Source organism: Hirundo rustica, chromosome 4 (genome assembly GCF_015227805.2).
Source record: "Hirundo rustica isolate bHirRus1 chromosome 4, bHirRus1.pri.v3, whole genome shotgun sequence".
NCBI classification, from domain to species: domain Eukaryota; kingdom Metazoa; phylum Chordata; class Aves; order Passeriformes; family Hirundinidae; genus Hirundo; species Hirundo rustica.
The window spans coordinates 14,608,513-14,632,598 of record NC_053453.1 but is presented as its reverse complement, the minus strand read 5'-3'; the positions used below and the strand labels follow the sequence as shown (position 1 = coordinate 14,632,598).

The following is a 24,086-nucleotide window of genomic DNA, read 5'->3' as shown; positions in this document are numbered from 1 at the left end:
GGAGAGAGAAAAATAGTCCCTCCTCCCAAAAACCAGATTTCATATCCTTGAGTGAATTAAGCACAATTCCAAGAAGCAGAAAAGTATTTTGGCCACCTCGGCTTGAGAATTGCTGACCTTGCTGTCTGCCCCACTTCAGAACACAGGTAGCACTTCAGAAAGAGCCTGGGCTAAATCCTGGACTCTCTTATGTGAAGGACACACAGGGTGGCTGCTGAAACAATTAGATCTGCACACCACAACAGAGGCACTGACTGAAGACACTTGAACGAGCTAAATGTTACCTAAAAGTAAGTGTTAGGAATATTTCTCCAAGACTTTGTACACCTGACATCCAATTTAATGGGGATTAAGAAAAAACTAGAGACAACCATGCATTCATCTTCCTTGTTGAAACAATAAAGGCATGAAAATGGTAAGGGTTTATTATGACTGAATATTATTCATGATCCATGACAGGTGAAATAATTTTCATCTTGGCTATCACATTTTGAATGTGCAGATGTAAGTCATTTCTGCTGAAGCCCGCATCCCATGCTGATGTCCCAAGTTAAAATAAGGAAATACTAGTGGTTCACCTTTATATAATGATCCTTTGAACCAGTGACAATAAGATCTTGTCCATTGGAAATTTGATCGACAGTAAGGCACATAACAGGACCCTGGTGACCAGTTAGCTTTCCTGTAGACTGAAATCTTTAAGGATAAGAGAAGAAATGAGGACTTGTTAATTTTTCATATATCCAGTACAGTCCATAGCACAGTTTCTGACAGAATGGATCTTTTTATTTTCCCTGTGTCTTCAATATTCATCCTCTGGTCTACCTATACTCTATTGTTCATATCCATGGATAAATATTAAATCTACATTAAATACAACAAACCCCCTCCATTTATGCAAAATAAGCATTAAAACATTTTAAAGTAAAGACGGATCAGTCCCCTCATAAGTATTTTCTCTTTGGGAGCAGGATCTGTTTGTTAAAGGGTAATTATAGTGCAGCTATCATAATTCCATATTATATTACATTACTTCTATTGGCTTCCATCATCTCATCAATAATTACTAGTCAGGATTCCCATACTCACCTTAAAAGAGTGTGTTTTGTAGTGCCTGTCAAACAAAACATTGTGTTTTTCCAGTCATTTTTACTGAAATGATTCACCACAACCTTAACACGTGAGAAAATCATTATCTCAGTAACCACCAGAGATGGATTAGCTGATCTGTAACTGATACCATATTTGTCCAGGTATGGACACTACCCTATAGAAGAAACACTTCACTGACTGTTTCACGTGCATAACTTTGCTGCCTATGCACTTGTAACCACCTAAAGAACATTCTCTCCAGCTGGTGTTTAGTACCTTTTCAGGTCCCACATCCTCACTGAGTTTCCAGCAGCCGCATAGAGGAATGTGCCGGTTGGATTTAGTGCAATTTGATTGATCTGGTTCTCTCCAGCTGGGATAGCAACTGTTCTGTTAGTGCTTCCTGAACACACATCAGCAGGCATAGCTTGGCCTGAAGACCTGAGTACAGAGAAGGAGAAGAAAAAGGGGAAAAAAAGAAAAAAAAATTCTATAGTTTGTTTGCTATACTTTGTATACTCTCTAAAAACAAACCTATTTCACTGAGCATAAGAGGCTATAAGCCAATTATGAATACTGAACATCTGATAAAACTGTAGATGCAAATTGTTTTCTGTTCCCATATATTACTGGTGCCCCATACTGACTTAACCTGAATGTGTAAAGAAAGCTTCCATTCCCAACAGTGTACTTATTTACAGTGCTGCAATATTGAATAAAATATAATACAATGCATCTAAAACTAAGACTCATTTGAATGCTTGGCATCTGATGTTCAGCATACTCACGTCAATGTCCGAATGCACTTTGCACAATCTCTGATGTCCCACACCTTGATATAGGAGGTTGAAACTGTGAAGACCAGGCTAGTGTAGTTGCAATATTTAATAGAAACTACATTATTTGGATGACCCCCTAAAGACATAATCTCTTGTCCAGTTACCAGATTCCAAACCTTACAGGTACGATCTAAATAAAGACAAATAAAAAAAACAAAAAGGGGAAAAATATTAACAATAATAATAATAAAAAAACCCCTGAAAAATCTCTTGTTTTTCCTACACTCAGTTAATTTTTAAAAAAGAACACACGTTAATTTTCACTCATAAATTTTCCTCCATTTCTGCAGACACAGTAGAAAAACAGCTAAATTAAGTAGGTCTTTAAAAATACACATAGGCATCCATCTATCATCATCATCAAAACTAAGCAAGGTTGTTCATTAAATGTGCATTCAAGATCTGCATATTAGCTCCCAAAGCATTTTAAAAGGATAAAAATCTCAAGGGAAGTGAAAATACAGACAATTTAGAGGCTGTAAACTGTGGATGATGACAGATAAAGAGAAGAATCCAATTTTTAATTTGAAAATTTATTATCAAAAACATAGCTCAAGGATGAATTTTGAGGCTTAGTAAGCTGAGTTCTGACTGCCACAACAAAACTACAAAGGTGAGAAGGGATCCAAACTCTTCAGTGTATTGAGGCCTCTGAAAATCCCAGCAGAGAGTGCTTTTGTCACTGTTTTGATTCCGTAGCAAAGGAATTTAAATACTACAACCTTTTATGTGTTAAAATCCCAAATGCATAGAAGTTTTCAAGAAATCTGCAACACTACTGTCAAGACCAGGAAACTCTTCTAGCTGCACCACGTCTGTATCACTCCATGTGTTTTAGACATACATTTATACTGAAATAAGTACTGGAAGGATGATGAAAAGTTTCACGTATAGACTCCAGTTAGGATACCATGAAGGGAAGTATAGCACGACCCGTCTGCTACTTTAAAACACCAACGAACAAGGTCAATGACCTGCAATGCACAGGAGAGTTTACTAGCATTTCTGAATTTGTCTGCAAGTATTATCTGATGTCAGTGAGCCAAGACTTTCTGTTTCAGCAACAATTTCCAAATTATTTAACCTTATTTAATTAAACAACTGTCTACAGTCTTGAATAAAAGTCTACTTGGTATACTCTCCTCAAAAAACATATACAGGAAAAACTCTCCCATAAGTTTAAGAAGCTAGAATATGACTTCAAAAAGGTAAATATTTGCAACATCTGCAAGCATCCATTAAAAAAATAAATTACCAAACCTTTAGAATACAAATCTAGATGTAAAATAAAATTTTAAAACATGCCCTTTTTTCATCACATAGCAAATAAATTCAAAATCTCAACAGAAATCAATTAAATATTATTGACAAAATCTAAATCAATGTCTTTTTTTTTTTTTTTTTTGCAATTGTATATACTTGCACAAATGTTGAAATGTTGGCTTAAAACTTGCAAGATCAAAAGTTTGCTAACTCAAAGTGTGTGATTTGGCATTTTTAACAGCCAGCTAGTAGAAGAGCCACAGAAGCCATACCTGAATACTGGCAGTGGAAGACCTGCGTCTGATGGGGTTGTCAATTATGCTAATACAGGGATAAAAGGGATGTCCTGAAATTCCAAGGTTTATTCATTATATGAACAAGTGAAAAGGAGAGTTTCCCTGTCAACGGGTGTTAACCTCCTACCAGCGACCCCAGCTAATCTCAGCTTTGATACTTTCAGAAAAAATGTCTGCCACAGTTTCATCAGCATAACTAAGACTATCACAAGTCCTTTACTGAAAGTGCTTTATGTGAAAAGGCCCAGAGAAAAAGCACAACATACAAAAATCTCTTCTTGAGCAATATTAAAATAGGTGTTTGTGAAAAGTAAGCATTGAGCTCTGGTGGCCTCTGGTGGTATCTTCAAGCCAAACTGAGCAATGACAATGGAAATTCACTACAGACAGGAGGAAAATGTTTTCTTCAAAACATTGCTTCTATAAATTTGAGAAGTTTATAGAGTGACTGCACCATCCAGTAAGGAACTTAGAAACTGCTAAAATTCCAGGCACTCCCACACCTGCCATACAGTTCTTGTAGCAACAAAGGACAGGCAACAAGATGCACAGAGGAAGCAGAAGATGAAGAAGACAGGTCGAAGAACCATGTCATGAAGGATTTTCAAACTCTGTGCAGTAGAGCCAAACATGTGCCAATTCCCACCTCCACCCTTACCTGAAGCTATTACTTTGCATTGCATATCACGTATGTACATGCGACCATCCCACCACTCAACAAATGTTGTTACTGCTTTTGTGGTTTTCCATTACAAATAAGCAGCCAAATACTACACATTGGAGTTAGAAACCTGTAGATAATTACTGTAAACCTTTTTTCAGCTTATGTTGAGAAACAAACCCTTAGAATTTTCCACTGTGTTTACAGCACTAAGCACAGACAGAGAATTTCAGAACACTCCAGGTTGTCAAAGCAGCCTCTGTAGGCAGCAGAGGTGCACAGAGCTTGCCCAACCTTTAGATCCAGTGAAGAGAAGATCATCAGTTGCATCAACACAAAGCACAGCCTTGGTATGTCCCTCAGCTGTATAGATACATTGTAGTGGGGATGATCGGACACATTTCGAAGCAGGAAATGGATTAATTATCCCCCTAAAGAAAAAAAAGGAATGTGAGTTTGGCATAGTAATAGATATAGATAAAATTAATTTACTTGCATGTAGGGAAAAAGAATTAACCTAGTGTTCTTAGATGTGAGGGCAGAACAGCTAAATGCCTTTCATAAACTATGTAAGGATTTTTACTATTTAGCCTCAACACATGTTCAACTCTGGACTATCAGTTAAAGGAAATCACATACAGAAACAAATGAAAAGACAACAAGGCGCTAAATGTTGGGTACATGGCAAAGTCTGCATAATGCTGAACAAACCAGGACACTTAAAGCTTTTGCCCAAGATTAACCATAAGACATCTTAGTCTAAACAGCACAGACTGAAAAATGGAGCAAATGTAATTTGCACTGCCAATTCCAAACTCAGCATGCATTTCACATCATCTGCATTCTGTGGGCAGACACAGAGAACTGCTGTTAACTTCTGTGCCTGAAGAAGGTTCCCACTGCACCCTGTACCCAACAATATGCCCATGCTCAAATGGCCAAAAGGGAGGATGACAATGCTGACACCCCAGAGGAATCTTCCTGGGCACGTTCAGCTGATTCTGTGGTGATGCCAAAAGACTAACTCGCCTGAAAAAAAAACCCCTCAAAATTCATTACCGAACAAAAATCCCATGCATACAACTGCACACACACAGACCCTTTTATTCTGTGAAGCGTAGAAAAGCCTCAAGGTAATGCCCAAAACGTGCAACACAGCTGTGACCTGGCCAGCTGGCAGTTAAGGCACTGTCATGCTCTTTTGGGAATCACACACACAACTGTGAGGAAAAGGAACTAAACCATAGACCTATCTCATCAAAACGAAACAAAAACAAAAGTATCAGATGCTTTAGGAAAACGTAAAAATTTTGTAATATTCTCCAGAAGTTTGCTATAGAAAGGAAAAAGTCCTTTATGATACAAACTAAGTTTGTGACAACTGGTTAGTTATCTAGTTTATGATTTTAAACATTTTTACAGCTCAGGACATCTTCACTCATCTAATTCATTACTCCTCAGCGATCCTTCTATATATTTTACTAGTATTAATATCACCTTAAATTGTGCAACATTATCTTCCTCATTTCGTAAAGGAATTCACCTTTCACTGCACTGTTTTATGTTTTAAAAAAAATGGGAACAATTTGCTTTTTAATTAATTTAGGTCTCTATGCTTTTGTTTCCTAGCATCACACTAAACTAATGATTTTCTCTGTAGTATTCCCTAGTGGATATTGCTGCCTCTGAACTGAGTTATTCCTCCTGCTGTTCTCTCCCACTCACTTCTATGCCAGGCCATGTAAAATACATGTCCTGGAGCTATTTATCTACCCATGTGCAGTGTTCTAAAATCTACAGACAAAAAACCCGCTACAACTGCTACAATGATGAGACAAAGCCACCATCACATTATTGGCAGTTCTCTGACTGCCCTTCTCTAGGTAAACTAATTTTTCACTGAGTACCAAAGTCCTAACCCACAGGGACATGAGTGGCAATATTGCTTTCATCTCTTCAGCCCCTGTGCATTCTCTCAGAAAGACATAATAAAAAACTACTAATTTTTATTTACACTAGGATTTCATTTTTAGTGATCAAAGCATACAACAGAAAAAGAAAAAACAAAATAAGGAGAGAAGCAGATAAAACATAAGAAAATGTCTGCTCCTTTTTTTCTTTTGAAGAAAACAAAGATAAAAACAATGTGTCTAAGGAAATGTTTACACCATACTTCAGTTGCAATTAAAACAGCTGACATGCTCAACAATGATAAAAAACACCCTAAAAAAGGAGAAGGGGAGACATGCTTGACCAAAATCTCAGATATTTAATGTTCTGGCAAAAGCAAGAGAAACAATGCACAGGTATCAGGAAAAATCATGCAGCAAAATGAAATGTCTTAAGAACTGGAATAACTTCGATGAGAGATGCCAAGAAAACAGAAAAGAGAAAGAGAGAGTACCTTTGTACCTCCGACAGAGAGGAATCACTTTCATCAGACCTACAAATCAACAGTGGTGGAATTGTGAGGAGAAAGAATATAGGTATCAGCAAAGAAACGCCTCCGTACGAGAACAAACAACAGCATGGCCAACTCAGAAAAGCAATGCAAATCCACATACATTATTGCGCATTGCTCAAGGTATATCTCAAACCCATGATGATATGGGAAGTAGGGGGGAAAAAATAATTATCTTAAAATATCACTCTCAGCAGTAAGTTACAGTAGACTGTTTCAGCTCCAGAAGATGAGTAACAGCAGCTGAGCCATTTCTTATTTCCCCAACATTTTCTTAGAGAAGTAAAGGCAAAAAGTTAAAAGAAGATAGACACACAACCTCCAGAAGATAGTGCTTGTTGAGAATATCAAAAGAAAAAAATACTCTGAACATCAATGCCTACTAAGAGTAGAAGAGACATGCAAAGTATTAGTCATAAAGATATAAATGTTAAATATGATAAGCCACTCAAATAAATACAACCATTTGCAAGCCATCCTGAGTTCAAAATCCTTCTCCCCTAATTTTGAAAAATGTTTAAAACTAAAAATCAAGAAAACATACAAAACAGTATTCCCCCGAGACATGATGATTTTCAGTACGTCTTAAGATGTCCTTATTTTTCAGCAGTTTCTATTTAACTTCTAAGTCAGTTCAGAGAAAATGAAAAGGTTTTGGTGGGAGTTAGCAATAAGAAAAGTAAGCTAAGATAAAGAAGTCACAAGCACAGTTACTGAAAGCCTTGCAAACCATTGCTTGGTATGTGGTGGCTGTAGACCTCTGAAAAAAAACCATTTTATTCAAAAAAATAGTGTAAACAGACAACAGCAATTTCTTATCTTGCTAGAGTTAGAAATCAAGGTTTATTTTAAATCTGACTTGCAGTTCATAAGCACTGCATTTGGATCAGTATTTGGATCAGTAGTGAAACCTGTAATGGAGATTCTAGTCAAGTAAAGTCCACTGCCATTTGGAGTAAGGCTCCTAAACAGATGCCTAATGTGAAAAAATCTGTTCTACTTCTTCTAAACAAGATATGAATATCATCTGCTCCTGCAGATCACCTCCTAAAATAAGTCTGTTCAACAATTTGGATAATCTCTAACAACTGTGTATTAGCCATGTCAATGTCCTATCCTCTGAGACGCTGTTGTGAGAGCACTCTGAGCAACACCGGAGCAACTGAGTAACTGTCAAAAGCACTATTTCCTAAATTATCACCTAAATTCTATTTTTGAGTGTAAACACACACACAAATACACAAACATCTAAGAATTCTACCATTCTTTTCTATTTTGGGTTAAAAACTACAAATACCAGACACGGCCTAGAAAACAGGAAACAAGGTTCAGCAGGAAATTTCTTTTCTCAAATTTTTACAGTGGTTCCATGGTAGTTTGAAATATTTCCTTTGAAAACTACACAAAAAAACATGAGAAACGTCTCCTCCTGTCTTGCAGAAGGGCAAAATTTCTACCAGACACTACACTGAAAACTTGAGCACAGTTTGCAGTTCCCTGGTTGGGGGCTGAGGCTTCCCTTTGTGACTTACTTATCCTGCTGAACTGATGTGTTTCCCTGAGAAACAGTAAGACGACTAAAAACATTCATTTCATTACGGGGCCGGCTTGGTGGGGAAGTAGGAGGTGACAGAATAGCCTCTGGGGCTCCAGAATCTGAGCTACAAAAAAAAAAGAACATCTTCTTTAACAGGTTATGGTTAGAAAAGTTAAATGCAACATGCCTTAAGTGTTAGATGCTCTTTTCTTAAGCAAATAATTAAGATTGTAATACTAGCTACAGATATCTCTAAGAGAAGGCAAAAAGCTTAAGGCTGCAGAGTGCAAGATGGCACAACGTTCAAAGATTAAGTGGTAAAAGTGAAAGCTACAGGCAGAAAACACGTATGTAAAATGAAGAAATTCTTGTAAAATTGAAAGCTCTTAGAGATATTGATTACTTTGATTTAAAAAAAAAAAAAAAAAAAGTATTTGCAAATGCTCCAAAGGACATTTTCTCAGGGCTCTGTTGCCGAGTTATTCTGTACATAAAAACAATATGGAAAAAAACCCGAACAACCACACATAAGCTGAGCAATAAATATCAGCACTGACAAACTGTCCTGGAAGAAAAGAAATAGAAAAATATAGATTTATTTTTCAAGAAGATTCAAAGTTCAAATTATGTCAGAAGAAATAAATTTAAAAGAATCTTACAGTTTTTGTTCTTTTGTCTTTGTCTTTTCCACTGTTTTCTCATAGGCTTTTCTCTTTGTTAAAGGTGAAGGCTCAGGTATCTTCTTCTCTGGAAGAGATGGTTGTCTCGAACTAGAACAAGAGCAATCATTATCTCACTCTAAGGCCCTTCACAGAACTTGCTTTTCTTACATTACCTGTCATTCTCTCAGTGTGATTTCGAATTTTAGAATACATTTAATCTATTATTGTCTCTCTTGAATTTAGGGATTACAAACTTGTTCTCACACTTAAATATAAAAATATACCAAGTTATTAATGTTCAAAGTTGATCAACATATAGAGTCAGATACTGAACAGTTAAAGGAGATTTACTAATTCAATAATAAAAGAGACTCACTAAAAGAAATACAGTATGCATCCCAAATTAAGATCATGGAAATTCTTAAATTTCATATTCCACATTAGCAGCTACAATAGACCATTTACAGACACGAAGAACAGTGAAACCACAATGATTCTTATACACAAATTAAACTTTGCAGTAACATATTCATGTTAATTTGGAAGTGAGAAAAAGTACTTCCTATTGACAACCTGACTGTTATAACATGGCATCTCTTTGTCCATCACTTCCCTTCTCCCTTGCTTTCCAGCCCTCATTTGTCTTTCCAGTTCTTGCTCTGAAACAATTCCAATTCAAAGTCACCATGGTCTTTCTCTCAACCTTTTATTCCCCATTAAAATTAGCAAAAATAGCAAGAGGACAATATTAAAGCTGACACCCAAATGTTACCATTTCACCACATTTCACCACAGTCAGACAAAAGAAAAATGAAAGAAAGGAATCTGAGTTATCTCCATTCTTCTGTACTTCCATTTCTCACTAGTTGAGCAATCACAAAAGCAACATTTGTTTTGGTTTTTTCCTATTTCTTTATATTTAGAAGGATTTTTTCTACGAATATGAAACAGTCATTAAAAGCAAGAAAGCAGATTCTAAAAGTATTTTTGCTCCACACAGCTCCATTAAGCAGATGGAGTTCATTTGGCAGGCCACCTGCCTGACATGGTTACTACCATCAATCTCAGAGCTCTACAGGTTCTGAATATGCATAGCTCCAACTTCTCTACAAGTTTCCCTTGAGAGGAAGTCCGTGCTATATAAAATCCACCTGGAGACTGGAATGCACAGTAACATGATTTAACATGGACAGCACAACCATGAACAGCTACTTGACTCAAGTAGATGAGACAGTCTCAAGTGATCACAAACCCTAAGTGGAATGTGTGGGACCTGTAGGGCCTAGTGCCAAGAACTGCATGCCAACCCCAGAGTTCCCCAGGGTCTTCAAGAGACAGGAAAAGGAGGACAGGTGATGACCTGCCTGGTTTTGCACAGAAGCCTGGCAATTAAGTTATAAAAAAAGGGGAGAAAGTGGGTCCAATTCCCTCCAGGCCAGAACACCCATTTCATTCTGCCAGGAATGGAGCATCCACAGCTGCTCCAGGTAACCTGTTCCAGTGTTTGAGGCTTGCAGTAAAGAACTTCTTCCAGTATCTCATGTACACCAACAATCTTTCAGTTTATAGCCATTATCCCTTATCTTATCAACGCACCCCCTTGTAAAAAATCCCTCTCCAAGAACAACAGAATCACCACAGACCTATGAAAATTGAAGGGGGTTCCAGTGCAGAGCAGTTTGTACATATGCAGAACAGCTAAATTTGCACCTAAACATATAATTAATTTCTCTCACTTTGAAAATCCATATTTTAGATCCATAATTTTAGATTATGGTCTCTACATCCCTGAATGTCAGTTAAGTAAGTGGCACAAGGGAGAAAATATTTATTGCAGGTAAGATCACAATCTGCTCCTGAATAATATATTTTATTACAAGAGATATGCTGGCACCACAGGCCAATAAGGGAAGGCCAGATAGTTCATAAAGACAAGCTGTGTTCCACTATGACCACATAAACTAGAGTTCTAGTTTTGAAAAAACATATACACTTGCAGTGAGAAAGCCACTGCAGATTGATTGTGGAAATTTTTGATCTCTCATCTACTAAAACATTACCAATAAAAATTCAATATGTGATGCCCACTGCTGACTGAATTGATTTTTTGACAGTGTGTAACTCTCAAATGCCTGCAGAACACAGTTTTGGAAAAATCCTGCTTTGCCTTTTTGCTGGCTCACTTTCATAAATGGATACATTCTAGATGATGGAGTGAGGCAAAAGTTGGTATTACCTGAGTCCTGGATGTCAGGTCATAACACTTGATGTTTTAGATCTTGAAGCTTCAAAAGTCTCTACTCATCTCACGCTAATTGCTGAAACAAGTGGGTTTTCTCCACCTATGCTCACCCTCAAGAGCATTCTTTCCAAGCAGATTTTATTTGCACTGAAGCCATCAGCATGGGTTAATATTGCTGTCAGCAGTGTTTTACTGTTCATGATTGCCACCTCAAGCACATGCCAGAAATACATAGTAAAAAATACAAACTGCAAATGTACATTAGGTAGAGACTGCTATAAAAATATTATGCAAATAGGACAGATGAATATTAAAAGATGCTTAACTCCAGAACCTGTAATGTGAAGACAGCTATGGGACACTCATTTCCACATCACTGAGTGTGGGAAGTGCATTCAATTTACACATGAGCTTGTGCAACATAGGAGCTAGTACCTAAAAAGGTAAGAAAAGGGTCTCTAGCAGTGAATAGCTAATAACCAGTGGTATTGGTAGATATAAAAACAACAGCAAGAGCAAGTGAAAAGAAAAAAAGAGTGCATGTGAGAGACATCTGCTGGTCCCAAAATAAAAAGACAAAAATTTTTAATTGTTTAGAATCAAGAGGTACTTTCAGTTAGTAAAACTGTTCTGCAGGTAAGTGCAACCTGCAAACAGAAAGTATTTTTGAGGATTCATAATATCTAACGTTTTCCTTTCAACTCTGCTTGCATACTCTATTGTTGCAGAGACTTCATCATAAGCATGGTCCATACAAGACAACTCACAGAAAGATTTTTCCTAATAATTAGGACCATATACAAATACCATGTTATATCAAGTTTTCGCGTTGGGTTTTGTTGTTTTGTGTTTTTTTAATCTCTCTGCTGTTCTAAGCAGATTCTCACTACCTCCCTAGATTGTGCATTTCCCATAGCACTAATACAGCAAACTATTCAAGGTATTAGAGGGGTTTTCCCTCTACACAGAACATGGTTACAAATAACTTTACTATACCAAAGCAACTTAACAGAACTTATATCTTCAGTAAGAACCACAGTACTTACAACACTGCATTTATTCTTTCTAGAGTGGTGATGGTAGAAAGGAAGGAGCTTTGTCAGTATTATTTAGTAAGCTTCAAGTATATCAACCTCCTTTTTAAAGTTAAAATAACAGATTACAAGAAATTAGCAACATGCATTTTTCAAAAGCAAAGGATAATTAGTACAGCATGGCCAAACTTACATGCTGCCTATCTTAGAAGGTAAGCCAGATGGTGGGGGTATAAACTCTCTGTCCCTAGCAGAAGTATCATGTGTATCAGCAGCCACCCCACTCTCTTGGGTTTCTGCAACTGATGCGATAGAGCCAGCCAAGGCAGAGTCTGCAGCACTACTGTCAGAGGCCAGGTCACTGCTGGCTGCATACAGCAGTTCCATCTGGGTGGTGGTCCTGCGGCGAGCCTGCAGACAGAAAAAAACAAACGCCACTTAAACGTGCAACAGTGTGTGTCAAGAGTCCTACACTCAAGCTTATCATCAGCTGGCAATTAGATCCCCCTCAAACACTTGGAAACTGCCTTTGGAAACTAAATCAGGAAACTCACCTCTGCTTTTGGACAATGATTTCAGAGGAGGTAATTCAAATTCAATGGCATGAAACACTGATTTGACAACTGGTTTCCAAGGATATCCTTTCAACCAGCTGCCCGTCAATACTACATGAACACAATAATACTCACCTACGGTTTATCCAAATGAAATGTTATAAAGCAGAGAGGAATAAAGCAAAGTGTAAATTTAAATAGCTACAATTAGACTGGTGTGACTTCTAACATCAATGCTTCCTCTCACATACAAACTTTGCTTCTAACTTAGTTTAAGTCACGCCGAAAGTCCACATGAATTAAGATTCATTCAGCATTTCAACAATTTAAAAACAACAGAAAAGCTCACAAAGGAGCTAAGCTTTGTGCAACACAGTAATTTGTAAAAAAATGGATCATACATGTTAGTGGTGATTTTACTGTGAAATTATGATCTATTCCTCAGGGAAAGAAAGGCCAACTGGGAAGACAAAGATCCAGTCTGAAAAGAGCCATTACAAAAATGACGTGTTTATTTCACTGCATTTTCAGACCAAACTCACCGAGTCAAACAGCTGCACACCAAGGAATGTTACCAAATAATGCAACAGCTAATACAGATGTTTTCTTCCAAAGCCAACTGCAGTTGGAAAAGTGGAGGCTAAGCTTCTATTTACTTTGCAATCTTGGTTTATGAGCACAGAAGCAAAATTGCCATCAGTGTACATTTCCAGTTCCCACTGCCATTAATATGAAACTATAGTCAGCCTAGATATATTACTCCAATGTCAACTGTAATTAAGATCCTGGAGGTCAAACTTTTACTTGTTCCATAAACTTCCTCAAGATTTCTGTGACAAATTGCAAAGAATAAGCATGTTCACAGTTCCCCCTGGCAATAGCATTGAACTGTAGCCTAACTAATACTAATCTGCAAAACTACACAAGTTTGAAGTGCAAGTAACTGGAAGAACATATCTCTTTCTGGAATTCTAATAACTTAACCCCAAAACACTGAAGAGGATATTTTTATCATTGCTTCTTAGAGAGGAGCATCACAGAAAATCATGTGATTTGCACACAAATCACATGAAAAGTATATCAGTTCACCTTTTGCACTTTGTCTTCATTCATTAAAGTCTCTTGGGCAAAGCAAGAGCATTCTTCAGAAGGTATCATTAAATTATGAATTATTATAGAATCACTTAAAAGAAGTGAGAAGCATGTAGAAGAATTATCATCATCATACATCCTACCTTGCTTTTGGGTTTAACTTCACCACAAAGCTTCAAGAGATCTGAAGATAATGAACTAAAAGAAAAATTGCATCACAGTTAGAAAATCATACTTTTTGCAGATGTGTATTTTTATTTTATTCTTCTTTCTACTGAAATCGTGGGCAAAGTATAACAAAACTACGTTAGAGATATTTTCTAAAGGATTTTGCATTATAAAAGGAGGAAATGACAGTAATTTTTCTAGACTCAGTAGTAACAAAGATTTGCTCACCTTCCTTCTGTTCCAGGACTATGCAATGGGGCATCCTCATCAGTACTATCTTCCAAATTTTCTAGAAAATTTCCAAAAGAATAATATTAGTCTGTCCCTCTACAACAGGATGTGAAGGCTTTAAGTGCTACACAAAACAACTCAGACAATGTTGAATGTAGATGAACAGAGAACAAAAGATAGGGATTTTCAAAATATCTTGACTATCTTCTATCCAGCCCCCACTGAATTTTCCTGGCACATAAACTGATTTTTTTCATACAATCTAAATACATCATACACCTAGGCATACTGTGCCAAACATGGTCTTCTATCTACTGCAGCAGAGCAACAGATATGATAGAAAAAGAGAAATACTAGAAGGCAATCTGTAAGAAAGCAGATAAAGCAAATAAAATTATGTGCATGACACGGAAGATATAGGATGTAAAGCAATGGACATATAAGCATCTCTTTCTCCTCTTTCTTTTTCATCTTCTTGCTCCAAGACAGAATCAGCCTATCTATAATTAAAAAGAAAATTATATTTTTAACTAGCTAGTGAGCTGAGGCTCAGCCTCCTCTGATACAGAGTGCCACCATTTGAGCTGACAAGAAGCAGGCACTTTATTAGTATATAAGGATTTGTTTCAAAAGAGAATGATGCTACCACTTAATATTACAGAACGTGTTCCTAAAAAGAGATTGATTTCTAAAGGAAGCTGTTCAGTAGAAATGTTCCTGAAGTAAAAATGGGTACACAAACCTGTCCACAGAAGACAAAACCAGCATGCATGCCACACACTAATGCTGTCAAACATCCAATTTAACGTGTTCGCATGCAAACGGTGCAAAACATTGAGCTGAGACAATGAGTCATGAGCACGTGTACAATCAGTTCCAAACTGCTGGGAAAGCAAACCCCCTAACTGTTATTCTAATAATGCATTTTAGGCATAGATCAAGGACATAGGTAATGCATTTTTGCAAGCAAAGTTCCTTATTTTTGAACATACTGATGAAATATTAAGGATTAAATAACCTCGTAATGACATTCCACTACACCTCCTCTTTACTAGGAGTTTACACCGAGTTTCTTTACTTAATTTCTGTCAAAAAGGAGATACAATTTGCAATGCATAGAACCAATATATTTGTAACCTGTACTACCACAGGTTTGTCCATGTTTTAAATGCAAGTTCATGCTTTAGGGAAAGGGAGGAAAAATATACAGCTTTCAGTTGAATTTTGAGAAGGAATGGAAAAAAGAGAAAGAAAATACTGCCTTTTGTGTATGCTGCATCTAAACATGTTTCCTGAAAAAGTTAAAACCGTCAACTTAGAACCAACACCAACAAGACACTTCAGAGTTACTCAACTGCTGTATTAATCTTAACAATATAATCTTAATTATCAGGAATACAACAATATTATAAAGAAAGCAGGGTCACAGGAATAGCACTCTGAGTTTTCGCGGGTTTTTGTTCCATCCTGGATTTGAGGCCAGATTAAAACCTTTCAGTGCTTATTATTATTGTTATTAGTGTTATTATTGCTATTATTATTATAAGCCTTCTGCAAAAGTGGGAATTTAGAGTACTGTTCCTTTCAGTAAGATAAAAGCAGCATCCCTAAAATAAATGTGTTTTTAAAAAATATAGGATTCCTATCAGAATTATATTACTTCATCCCATCCCTATAAAGAACTTGTGATCTCTTTTTACAGGTAACTAAGTAGAAAGTGTTCTATGACCACAAAAGATGGGATTTTATTTGTAGGCTCATTCTCATGTGACCTGGTGAGTTTCTTCAGTTTGCCTGCAATTCAACACAGGAAGACTGCCCAAAGGCCTGAGATAGAAACCAGTGCACAGAATCAACAAAAAGGGAGAAAGAGTAAGATTCTGCAAGAGTGAAAAGAGATGGAAGGAGAAAAAAAGTTAATAAAGACACTAATGTTTGCAGGGATAGCTGCTAGTAAACCAATTATTGCAGAACAGGTGGAGAATTTTCTGATTATTTGTCTTCATCCTCATGCAGTGGCAACTGGACAGTACCAGAACAATGCCATACACCAGCACAGTTCACCCAGAGGAAATGACATTTGACCAGCCCTCTCAAAACCTGCACATAGATGGTTGGGAGTCACATCCATGAATGTCCATATGTCAGAGGCGGGAAGGAAAAGCAGCTGCCACAACTCCTCGAAGAGCAGTCACTTCAGCAATATTCAGAACTCAATTTCATAGTCATTTTAACTCTTCACAAGAGCAGATGCGATAGTGAATGGCAGCTAGTTGATCCACCAAGGTGGACGTGCACTGAAAATCCATTCAAGTCAAAATCTGAGCCTGTGATGTACTTTTCTGCAGACTGAAAATTCTTGTCTACACTTGAATGCAAGTGCACAACTACATTGGGGAATGTTCAAGCTTTTTTGAGCTAAGTGTATTCAAATGGCTAAGAACTTTTGAATATACTGGATCTGAAAGCAGGCATCAAGAGGGCAAATCACAATCACCCTGGAGGTGCAATCCCTTTGCTTGGGATAGGGCTGTCTGTGCTCCACCACTGAGATATCAGGCATCCTGGTGAGATTGATCTCAGGATCTGCTGCCATCCACACTTCCACCTATGAGAACTGTGCACCAAGAGAGTCCCTGCAAACCAGATGGCAATCCCAGCATCAAAGCCTCACTACAGTGGTGTCTGAACTCCCTGCGGCTCAAAAGGTTTGGTCACTGGTGAGGCACAAACCACAGAATATCAACAGCTGGAATTTCAACTTGGACCTAGGTTAGTGCACATATTCAGCTGCATTTCCTTCCTATAAAGTGTTAGCAGAGTCCTGAGTGGCTTAGATACTCTAAAAGCCTCAGGTCATGCTTGCAAAGCGTTGAAAACCTTCTTTAATGAGATAAGACTATGAAAAATTTGCTGACAGAGGTACTGTTTCAATACATTTAGCAAGTGGCTTTTCATTGCTTCAAATGCTGTTAATAAGCAAAAGCCTGTCCAGAGCTAAAGAAAACGCTGTGAGAAGAAACAATACTCCAACAGGGGTGAGCATGCACACATTAAATGCCTGTTCTAGAGATCCTCTAATACTACAAACCACTGAGGTTCCTGAATAAAAAACTGGCTGCATGCAGCAAGATTCCCTGACACAGATCTTCTGGTGTCACCTGACAGGAAGTTGGCAGTGTTCTCACCATCCCTAGATTATCATCTATACACTTCCATGTAGTTTTGTGCTTTTGAAATGCTGTGCAAACTAGCACAGAACAGCATAATGTGATTAAAAATAGCACAAGACAACAAAAAAGCAATTATCACTGGTAGCAGGAATATTTTTCTCAAGTTTCAAATACAGCCAATTTTTTGGAGGGGAGAAAATAAGCTTAATTCATTTGGGAATAACCTTAAAGCAACACCAACAAGAGACTTATCTCAAAATCAGTGAAGTCAGTAACATAAACCCAATTGAAAAAGTGAGATATAATCCAGCATTCTGTACAATGTTTACATTACAAAATGAGCTATTTGCAAAAGGTTGCAAATGATCTGCAAGTTAAGAATTGCCATTTTTTCAAACCTAAAAAGATGAGCAGAATTTGTCACAACAGTACCATATCAAAAAAGTTTTATGTAGTCTGAACATACTTCGGGTTTGTAAGCACCAAGTTATAAATTTGAAATACAGCTCTGCTTACTGTCTTCACTTTTAACTACCACAAGGGCTACTACCATAAGAGCTAGGGGTGGTTTCAGAAAGGAAGAAATGCTCTTTAAGCTCATGATAACGAGTACATTTACAGAATAGTTCATGCAAACTTCACAGACTCGCAAATTCTAAGATGCATCAGTTAGTGAACATGAATGAATTAGTAACTCATGCAGCTGTACAGTACACAGAAAGCTAAACATACTTACCCAGGGGTATGCTATCTAGGTCTGTGTAAATACAGCAACAAGGAAAAAAAAGCAACATTCCAATCAAAACATATCCATTTATAAAAAGAAATAAAACAAAAGTACCCAAATGTATTCTAAATTTTTCTTAGTATCATCTCATGAGAAGTAGAATAGATGCCGTAACAACATAAAATGCCAATCCAAAATTCCTAGCATATGATGACTGAATGGGATTTGCAAATTTCACATTCAGAAGTTAAAACAATTCCAAATTGTAAAAATAGCAAGCAGATTATTTGCATTTTTTAAAAAATCTCAATGATTAAAAAAAAAATTGTTTCATATATTTCACTACTGAGAGGTTCTATTTAAAAATGTCATACATGCATGTCAATTATGAAGTATAAGATGTTAAAATACAGCATCTATTCAGAAAAGAAAAAGTCTAGAATGCCCAGTACAGCATGCACAAAAGGCAAACATGACATGCAGCTGACTAATCAGAAAACAAGATGAAAAGGCTACCTTGCAAAGCATGACCCAGAAAAGCATCAAGTTCAGGATTTAATTCAGCTTTTTCTTTTAGCATATGAAACAGCAGTTGGTTTTGAGTAGCACTAGTAATTTCTGTCTGCTTAAGGCGTCCCTCAAGAACTTTGATCTGAGCTTCTTTCTGAGCTGCTTGGAGACCCTAGGAGAAAGAAAGATGACAAATGTTTTATCACAACCCTTGTTTTACAAAATGAAAATGGTCTAAATTTTTAAAAAACTACAAACACATTGCAGCCACCTTCTCACATCCTGAAGATCAGGTGTCAACAAAGGGTCTTTTTCCTTCCTTCACCTTTTAAAGAGACTCATTAAGCATTCTTTTAACTTGTATTCCTCAGACTGCCTCGCAAAAATGCATCTCCCAAGTGCAATTCAGAGTCTTTTTAAGAGTAGCAAGCATCTGAAAGATCAGCATCTCCACTTTTCACAAATAACTGCTTTTTAAAAAATTATTAGCTATGATACTTTATGACAAAGAACAGGGGGGTGGTGGAAGTGAGACATGTTGGGACCCAGAATTGTAATCTTTCCTACACAATCACTCAGTGAACTTTCAGCTTCTAATGAAAGATCTTACGGCCTAACTTCTGACAGAATTCATTCTAAGGAAACTTCCCTCAATCCATAGATTGGTGGGAATTTTTTTCATTGTAGAAAATACAGCCAAAGAAATTTACAGGGAATGGTTTTCAAATAGATTTCCAAATTCCTAAAGAAACTGTATGGAAAAATGAAGATTCAACAAATCTTCTCAAAGACTTGTAGGGCAACAGCAGACTTTGAGTGCTAGTGCTTGAGTAACAAGTGTAGCCCTATGAATTTATTACATTCTGACTAACTAAAGCTACGCCTCAATAGACACATTTTGCAGGTGAAAACAAACAATAGAACAGACAGTAGACATGACCAATTTTGCAAAAAAATATCCCTTCAGCTTTTCTATGTGATATTTACTAAACAAAAAGATGAAGAATCCTTCACATAATGCAAGTTTTTTTCATCATACAGAGAAATTGTTAACAGAGTGAGTCAGGGGTACTTTTCCCACATTAACTCTGTTTCAAGATCCATTCAAACATCCAAGGGCTAAAAAAATATTTAAAGATTGAAATTTCCAGAAGCCAATGTGATTGCGGGGATTTTCTTTACCCTTTTATTTTTCTCCACAAATTTTTGGTTTAGTTGCATAGTGATGAATCAAGAATGCAAAAGAAACCCCAGAGAACTGGTCAGGGAAGCTGACCCAAAGACAGTGTCAGTATCATTGAAATCTTTCATTTGACTAAATGAAAGTGAGAGAGTGAACTCATGAGACTGAGTACCATTCTCTAGACAGAAAGAAAAGCAGCAGCAAAAGCACATGATACACGTGTGCACAGGGTTATAAGCTGCCAAATACTTATTTTGAAAATATGAAAGAAAACATATGTCCCCAAGACTTTCAGAAGAATCCCTGTGGCTCTACTCTGAATGAAGTGTCATGCATCACCATACAACTTAAAACTAATTTTTTGAGGTTCATATTTGTAAAAGGTGGTTGAGCCACTCTTTTTTTTTAAAGATCTTGAACTGTCTTCAGGAGTTTGTTGAAAAACATAGATTTATTTGATTACAAAAAGCTAGTGCTCTCATAAGAACGACATGAGCTAATTAATACAGTGAAGTAGGCTCTACTGGGAGTTGAAAAACAGGCAGTAAGCTAAAGAGGATGACAGATCTCAAGGGCCTTCACACTGAGAATCAGCATGACAGTAATGTTGACCAGCTTTGCTTTAACGCACACTAGTCATGTCTTTATGTCAGCATAACATACGTGCTCCTGGCACATGCCGCCGTCCTGCACACACACACTTCACTGAACACATTACCTTATTGATACCCATCATAAGGAAGTGATCAAGCAAATATCGAGCTTCTGTCAAAGTGCAAGCATTAATCACTGCTGTTACATCCAAGGTCTCTCCTTCTTCCTATGAGTGCAAAAAATAAGCCCAGTCAGATTGTGAAGAAGTTCCAAGACCTATATTAATTTACTGCCAGCATACTAGGAAGCATCAGCTCTGACATTTAAATGCTTTGCAATCTTAAATTACATTACACTATTGATGCTAAAACTCAGGTATCAATTGTGAAAGTCTTCATCTCAAACTTCACATAAAAGTTTTCACCAATTTTCACTTCCTGGCCCAATAATTACACAGACAAACAAAAACTCATTTCTAAATGAGAATATTTCCAATGCTACCAGAGCTGTGTTTTCTTGTCCCCATTTTACCATTTTTGCAATAATATTTGACCTACCTTTGCTTCTTCCATTTGCATAATGTTTGCTTGGCAGTCAGAAATGCTGTCGTTAATGTAGTCTATATTTGCAGTTACTGATTCCATCTCCTCATTTATGTTTTGGACATTTCTATCTGCTTCACTGCCACCCCCACCCTTGATGAGCTTCTCCCTTTTCTTTGAAAGCTTATCTCTTCTTTTGGTGAGTTCTTCACGTTGCTATTTTCCACAAAGACATAATATTACAGAAAAAGGAATTAGTAAGCCCTTAGAACACTGAAGTGCCTTTTTGTTTTTCTTTGTTTGCTACAGTTTAACTAACACACCATGATTTCCATGGGAAGAAGTTACAAAGATGAATACAGTAATCTATTTGTACATGATACCATTAATGTGCTTCTTAGTTCTTACTAAGCACAGCAATCCCATAGTTCAAATGCTTACTGGAGTCAGAACTATCTTCACTGACTGCAGTAGATTTCACCCACTTTGCCAATGCTGCCATAACACCGATTAATTTACAGCAAGCCTACTTGCAGTGCTCCCCATTTAATACAATGATACAGCCAGCAGTGCACAGCAGATCACCCACCGTAAGTAACCTGTTCATATCTGCCTCCATATTGGAAATAGTCATCCTCTGCATAATAATATCAGTCACTCTGCGTTCCAGTAACTGCCACTTCATCCTGGCTGCCTTTGAGGAGTAAACTCTGCTTGTCACTGCTTTCCGCTGGTACTTCTTTCTGTGATACATCCAAGAGAAATATACAGCTAAGTCTACAGTAGTGCAGTAATAAATTTGAACGTTGAAATGATCAGGCTGGAATATTTTTCACAAACAACTTAAAAATTTCACACAGAAGTTCTTGTAGGTCTTCACGGCAGCAGACAGCTGCCTTTATCCAGCCCCAAATTCTACTGAACTCTAACATGCTGCACTTGAAAAACAGGTATCAAACACTGCAGCATCTTTCATGATGTATTACTGAGGTCAAATGCCACATAGGTCTTGTTCCCTATTTAACAAGGAGATCTGCTTCAAACCACAGTGAAAAAGCACAAATAAACCTAGCTGAATTTTCCAATACGTTTTTCTGTGAACTTTACACTGCTGGCACTGGACCACCAAGGTAATTTCTCTCAAAGAGCAGATTTTAAAACCCTTAAGACTTCAAAACCCAGTTTATGTGACTTTCCCTTTAATATTATTCTATTATTGTCTTAAACCCAGAAAACTGAAATTGCACTTGATAATGGTAAAATGCCCATTTTATGAGCATTACATGATAACAGCTTGACAAATAACAGCTCCTGCAACATGTATCATCACAACACTATCTGCTAGAAAGTCCACACAAATTTCAACTCTTTTAAGTGTCCTAGAAAGTTTTAACCCTTACCCTGTTCCATTTGTTGCAGTTACAGATAATGCTTGGACCCTTGCAACAGGAATTCTCATCTTCTGCTGTGCTGCTGTTCTGGAGCCATCAAGCTCGCCTGACACACCAGAACTTGCTTCCTGCATGGAATGCTCAGGCAGGCTCAGCTTCCGACTCACTTTTCCTGCCACTTTATCAGACAGAGGCCTTACCTGCCGACGAAGGGCTGTGACCTGAAACACAGTGCAGAGACACGATCAACTCTCCCAAAACTGAGTTCTAAGTTACAGCAATACAACATCATTCTGTTTTCAAAGATGCATTGCTATTTTACCACAGTACCTCTTCAGTTTTGCGACGTAAAATAACTTCTTGGTTTCTTTTCTGAGCTTCCAGAAGCTTGAGCTGATGCTATGAAAAAATAGAAGCAGCACATGATATTTTTTCCAGTATCTCTGACAGGGACTGCATTGTATAAACAAAAAAACCCCCCTCTACACGTTAATACAAATCTGCAAAATTGCTATGACATGAAGACTCAAGTCATGATTGTTTCTTGATCTTCCTAATGCATAATAAAACTAAGTGTTTCACTGTATCAATTCTATCAAAAAGAATAATTCCATGCAAGCAAGGTCGTAGCAACGACTTTGTGAAGATTCACTAATCACTAATTCACTGATAACATTGATATACATACTCAATAAGCACAACAGGAAATGGAAGACTTATCACCTGAAGCTAGGAGCTGCATTTGTATGGAAGTCAAACCAAATTTTGTGCATTTTCACTGGTGAAAATATACAGGTATGTGCCTGCCTCAGTGAATGCATATACGCAGTGTGTGCTGGCAAGCAGAAGCACATCACAATCACAGGTGCTTATTCCAAATGAAAGTTCTTTCTGTCCAATCACCTCTCGTTTGCGTTGCTCCTTTTTAAGCTGCGCAATCTCTCTGTTTCTTCTAGATTCAGTCATTCTAGCTTTCTCCTGCTCTTCTTTCATTTGTTTCATCAAGCGAACCTGTAAAGAGGTCATCACTTAGAAAAGCTGTTCATACTTAAGTGCTGCTCCCTCTCCCCAACCATACAGTTTTCTCTTCAAACTGCCATTTTCCAGTATACTACATACTTTTAGCCATTCACCTCTTCCCTCGAATGTCTACTTCACTCAGTGCAGAATAACAGCTAATAAGCTGTGCAAGCTTATGCATGTTTGATAACCTTAATTTCTGTTCATTAAACCTAAAAGCTACCCCTCTCCCCCAGGAACAGCCTGGTGCTCGCATCTCTTCTATTTTCAGACTTTCAAGCAAATAACAGCAAGAACAGAGTTATCAGGCAGATGGATGCACAGGAGATTTCAACTCAATTTTCAGTAAACATTCATTGTGCAACACTTCAATTTACTGAAATATACCTTGGTTTTCTTCATCTCTGTCACCTCCTGCTGCAGTTTCTTCAGCTGCTTTTCATATTGAGACTGATTTTTAAGCAATCGTGCATGTTCCTTTTGCGCTGTTTGAAGTCTCTGCAGTTCTTTATTCATGGCTTGGAGTTTCTTTTCATATTCTGACTTGATTTTTTTTGCCTTTTCTTCTGAATAGGTCTCTACAGAACCTAGAGCAAAAGGGAATTCTTAATCTGCTTTTGTTCAGGGTACTTTTACTTTGCCAGCCACAGCAGATAGCTACTTCCTTTGTTCTGCTATAATCTGCAATGTCTTTAAAACAACCTAATTTGTCTCTAGTTCCTGCCACCTGCACTGCTTTGAACTTTCCACCTTGTATGCTTTCTGGGATAAGAAATCAAGTATTAACACGTTCCTCTGACTTCTTTGCAACAAA

General features: G+C 37.3%; 1 protein-coding gene across 9 annotated transcripts in view; it reads right to left on the bottom strand.

Moving 5' to 3' along the window:
• The window catches only part of KIF21A (kinesin family member 21A), an 86,496-nt gene that overhangs the window by 9,040 nt on the left and 53,370 nt on the right, over window positions 1-24,086 (bottom strand). For 2 of the 9 annotated variants that reach the window (XM_040063522.2, XM_040063525.2), the window contains 19 exons: window positions 23,660-23,859; window positions 23,156-23,263; window positions 22,583-22,651; window positions 22,262-22,473; window positions 21,451-21,604; window positions 20,877-21,077; window positions 20,444-20,545; window positions 18,549-18,714; window positions 18,042-18,062; window positions 14,130-14,190; window positions 13,877-13,931; window positions 12,281-12,498; window positions 8,809-8,919; window positions 8,145-8,273; window positions 6,556-6,594; window positions 4,446-4,582; window positions 1,881-2,061; window positions 1,369-1,533; window positions 579-696 (listed from right to left, as the gene is read on the bottom strand). In XM_040063522.2, coding sequence (XP_039919456.1) covers window positions 579-696; window positions 1,369-1,533; window positions 1,881-2,061; window positions 4,446-4,582; window positions 6,556-6,594; window positions 8,145-8,273; window positions 8,809-8,919; window positions 12,281-12,498; window positions 13,877-13,931; window positions 14,130-14,190; window positions 18,042-18,062; window positions 18,549-18,714; window positions 20,444-20,545; window positions 20,877-21,077; window positions 21,451-21,604; window positions 22,262-22,473; window positions 22,583-22,651; window positions 23,156-23,263; window positions 23,660-23,859 — 2,447 coding nt within the window. The remainder of the gene's footprint in view (window positions 1-578; window positions 697-1,368; window positions 1,534-1,880; window positions 2,062-4,445; window positions 4,583-6,555; window positions 6,595-8,144; window positions 8,274-8,808; window positions 8,920-12,280; window positions 12,499-13,876; window positions 13,932-14,129; window positions 14,191-18,041; window positions 18,063-18,548; window positions 18,715-20,443; window positions 20,546-20,876; window positions 21,078-21,450; window positions 21,605-22,261; window positions 22,474-22,582; window positions 22,652-23,155; window positions 23,264-23,659; window positions 23,860-24,086) is intronic. The other 7 variants (XM_040063524.2, XM_040063531.2, XM_040063523.2 and 4 more) reach the window with 5 other exon arrangements.